At 38.3% G+C, this 4,197-nt stretch overlaps 1 protein-coding gene across 1 annotated transcript; it reads right to left on the reverse strand.

The window, feature by feature from the left end:
- Positions 1-912: 912 nt before the first annotated feature.
- Positions 913-1,520, reverse strand: LOC135099420 (general transcription factor II-I repeat domain-containing protein 2A-like). The gene is made up of 2 exons (XM_064001756.1): positions 1,225-1,520; positions 913-1,102 (listed from the first exon to the last, which is right to left on the reverse strand). The coding sequence occupies exons 1-2, from the start codon at positions 1,518-1,520 to the stop codon at positions 913-915; spliced, it is 486 nt and encodes a 161-aa protein (XP_063857826.1).
- Between the last annotated feature and the right edge of the window lie 2,677 nt (positions 1,521-4,197).

The following is a 4,197-nucleotide window of genomic DNA, read 5'->3' on the forward strand; positions in this document are numbered from 1 at the left end:
CACGATGGACCATTCAAATTATACGTAAGGAAGTGGCACCAAAATTGTTGGTAAATCCTTCAACTCTCAAGAATCTAGAAGTTTCTTTTTAGATCAAGTCGTCAACTAATGGAATAGGCTTCTCCGAGAACGTGATAGACTGTAATACACTTAGATACTTTTTGAAAGACATCTAGATAAATAATGTACCTCAAATCCTCGGTTGTGTGTGCGTTTGCTAGCGAATAACTTTCCTCCAGGTGATTGGGGCATCTCATTTCATCTATTTTCATGCCTTCCTGCAAAAATTCCTTCGAAGTTTTTACTTCTTCGACCCTGAAAAGTGGACCCTACACGACCTATATCATTGACACAATATATTTATTCATTTTTATTGCGCAATAAAATATCAAACTCTTTTTGATGTCTTCAGTATATTGTGTCATTCTTCAATACCGCCCCTTCACTGTCAATAATATTGCACAATAATATTGATCGTGTAGAGGTCAGCTTAAAGCAGGGGTGTCAAACTCATTTATCCCAAGGGGCCAGATTTCACCTTCACATTCAATGTACGGGCCAGATAATCACGTATGACCATAATAATATTAATAATAATAATAATAATAATAATAATAATAATAATAATAATAATAATAATAATAATAATAATAATAATAATAATAATAATAATAATAATAATAATAGGTAATTATATAATAATAATAATAATAATAATAATAATAATAATAATAATAATAATAATAATAATAATAGGTAATATAATAATAATAATAATAATAATAATAATAATAATAATAATAATAATAATAATAATAATAATAATAATAATAATATATTCCAACTTCACTCGCGTTTGCACACACGTAACAAAAAAGATAAACCAGTAAAGAAAAGGAAGCATCATTTACCTTAATTCCTGGTCGTGCTGCTCCCAGAAACTTGGCACCTCTTGGTCTGTACAAGTTCGTCTATGTTTGGCGCCAGAGACTGAGCAATGGCTACTTTCAGTGTTGAGTTGAGGTGTTCATTAGTGAGCCGAGACCTGAGTCCAGACTTGTTCAAGTTCATCAGTGAGAAGAGTTGCTCACAGACATAGGTACTGCCGAACATTGACATAATCTTTGATGCCAAACATTTGATTCGAGGCATCTTGGCCCAACATATTGATAGAATGTGCCAATATCAACACTTGAGAACTTTTCCTTCAACGCAGAATCGCACTGAAGATCAATTAGTTCTAACTGAATATCCTCTGGTGTCTCATCGGGATTTGCGGCGAAAGGATTTCGAAAGATCGAGAAATCACTCTCAAGGTTCTTTAAGTCTGCAAATCTTTCTCCAAATTCGTTCAGTAACTTGGAAATCATGTTGCGGTACTTTTCTCTGCTGATAATTCCACGAAACTCAGGTGTGCTTTGCAATGATTTCAGTGTAGGAAAGTGTGCAGCATTATTCGCTGCTAGTTGACGTTCAAAAAGTTTGAGCTTCACCTCAAAAGCACGAATGGACTCATGCATGTCTGTCACCAATTTATTGCGACCTTGCAGTCTTTGTATTGAGCAAATTCAAGTGTTCTGTCATATCTACCATGAAGGCTAAATCCTGAAGTAAATCATAGTCTTTCAGTTCCTGGACATTTCTTCCTTTGTTATGCATGAAACTTTGTATTTCACTTCTTAATCCATAAAAGCGCTTCAGCACAATTCCCCGGCTTAACCAACGAACATCAGTGTGATAAGGCAGACCGTGAAGAGTGCGATTCCTCCAATAGGCAGTTGAAGTGTCTGTGGTTCAGACCTCGCGCTCGTATAAAGTTTACTGCCTTGACAACAACATCCATAACGTGATCCATCTTTAATATTTTACTGCAAAGCACTTCCCTGTGAATTATGCAATGAACACTGTGAATTTGATAATTCTGAATTCAGGGTGAGTAGTTTTTCCTTTAACTTTGCTGTCACGCCAGCCTTTCTACCAACCATTTGAGATGCTCCATCTGTTGTCAGACTCACAGTTTTCTTCCAGTCAACACCTATCCTATCAAGTGCACCAGTCAAACTCACAAATATATCATCCCCTGTTGTTGTTCCTTTCATTGGTACTAATTCCACAAATTCTTCAGTTACCTGCATATTTTCATCAACACCACGTATGAACACTGCTAGTTGAGCTATGTCAGTAATGTCTGTACTTTCATCGATTGCTACAAGAAATGCTACAAATTTAGCAACTTTTTCTTTGAGCTGACTATTAAGATTTTTCTGACAGTTCATTTACTCTTTCTGCAACTGTATGTTCTTGAAAGGCTTATGTTTGCAAATGATCTACGTTTTTCAGGGCAAATATCTTCTGCGGCCATCATCATGCATTTCTTTATAAAGTCCCCTTCTGAAAATGGTTTCGATGACACAGCTATTTCCCGTGCAATCCTATAACTTGCCCGTACTGCAGTGTCACTGGCTTCGCAGACACGCTGATACACTGACTGCTGCCTTTTGAGAAGACTGTTCTAGCGTCTTTACTTTTTCTTCACGAAGTTTTCCACTATACACATCATACTTTGAAGCATGAGTGCTTGTGTAATGTCGCCAAAATGTTATATTCTTTTGACACCGCTATAATTTGGTTGCAAATCAAACAAGTTGGTTTTCCATTCACTTCAGCAAAAAAGTAAGATATTTTCCACTTTTACTACACCATCACGATGTTCTTCAGTAACTGTTCGCTTCTTGGAAATCATGATGAGATGATATGCAGTAAGGAAGTCACACCAAAATCTGTCGCTGTGACGCTCTCGAAGGACAAAGCAGGACTGAAGTCAAGAGCCGATTCTCGGTGAGACGGAGGAATGACGAGTTATGGTCACGTCTAATACATGTATATTACGGAGCAGGGCCCGTACGACTACGTGTATTCTCGTCACCTATAGTCACTGGCTTTGGAACGCAGTCGACGAGACTGTTCGTGTTTTGGCCGAAACACTCGAGCGGGAGGTAACTGCACTCCAGCACTTTTTTCGTTAGTCGGGAGGGAAGAAGGGGTAGTGAGGAGAAGGCGAGGAGCAAATTAGTTAAATCTAGAAAGGAAGCTAGCTTAGGGATGGTGAGAAATAGCTTAAGTGTTTACTACACAAATTGTGAGAAGTATTCTGAATAAAATAGATTTGCTTAGAGGAATAGCGAGAGTGTAGAGAAATTTGATATCATTGCTTTAACTGAAACTTGGTTAGATATGTCGGGAAAAGTATTTAATCCAGAGGTTAAGATAGATGGGTATACAATGTTCTATAAAGATAGAGAAAACAGGAGAGGAGGGAGGTGTCGCGTTATACGTTAGGGACACATTACAGTGCTGTATGAACAATAGAATTAAAACAGATAACAAAGCAGAGTCGATATGGGTAGATATTAAGGAAGGATCGCAGTCAGTAGTACTGGGGGTAGTTTACAGACCACCGACCAGTACAGAGGAAATTAACACCTCACTGTGGCAGGAATTAAATAGAGCAGGCAGGTACAGTCAGGTATGTGTGGTAGGAGATTTTAATTTTAGGAATATCGACTGGAGTCTGATTGTGGGTAACAAGGAAGCAGAGGAATTCCTTAAGGTAATTCAGGATAATCTTTTAAAACAGGGAGTCGTAGAACCCACAAGGGGGAATAATATTCTAGATTTAATTCTTACTAACAGGGGAGGAAGCAGTCACGCAGGTAGAGGTTGCAGGACAGCTAGGTAACAGTGACACTGAGGAAATTAGGTACAATCTAGAATGGGAAGAAACTGTTAGAAATAAAAACTCTAGTAAAATACCTGACTTTAGGAGAGCAGATTTTGAAGAATTAAAAGGTACCTCCAAGGAGTGGACTGGCAAAGGATGCAGGGTGAGGTCAAGGTCAGGGACGGAGTTCAGAGAGATAAGGCAGGACGAGGGAGGTGAGGTGAGGCTCCAGAAGGGAGGAGGGAAAGAGGAAGGGGGAGATAGGTGTGAGTATGTTGGAATGTCAGGTCATGCTGAAATGAGAGAGGTAAGGTCGAGGCGAGTTGATGAGGGAGGGGAGAGGATGGTAGAGAACAGAGATGAGGGGTTTAGGTGAAGTAAATGTAGATGAATTGTATAAATATTTCGTAGATAAAGTTCATACAGGTCAATTAGCAAATATCCAATATAAAACAATAAGATCACAAAAAAATGAC

The sequence above is a fragment of the Scylla paramamosain genome, unplaced genomic scaffold, assembly GCF_035594125.1.
Source record: "Scylla paramamosain isolate STU-SP2022 unplaced genomic scaffold, ASM3559412v1 Contig127, whole genome shotgun sequence".
Taxonomy (NCBI): domain Eukaryota; kingdom Metazoa; phylum Arthropoda; class Malacostraca; order Decapoda; family Portunidae; genus Scylla; species Scylla paramamosain.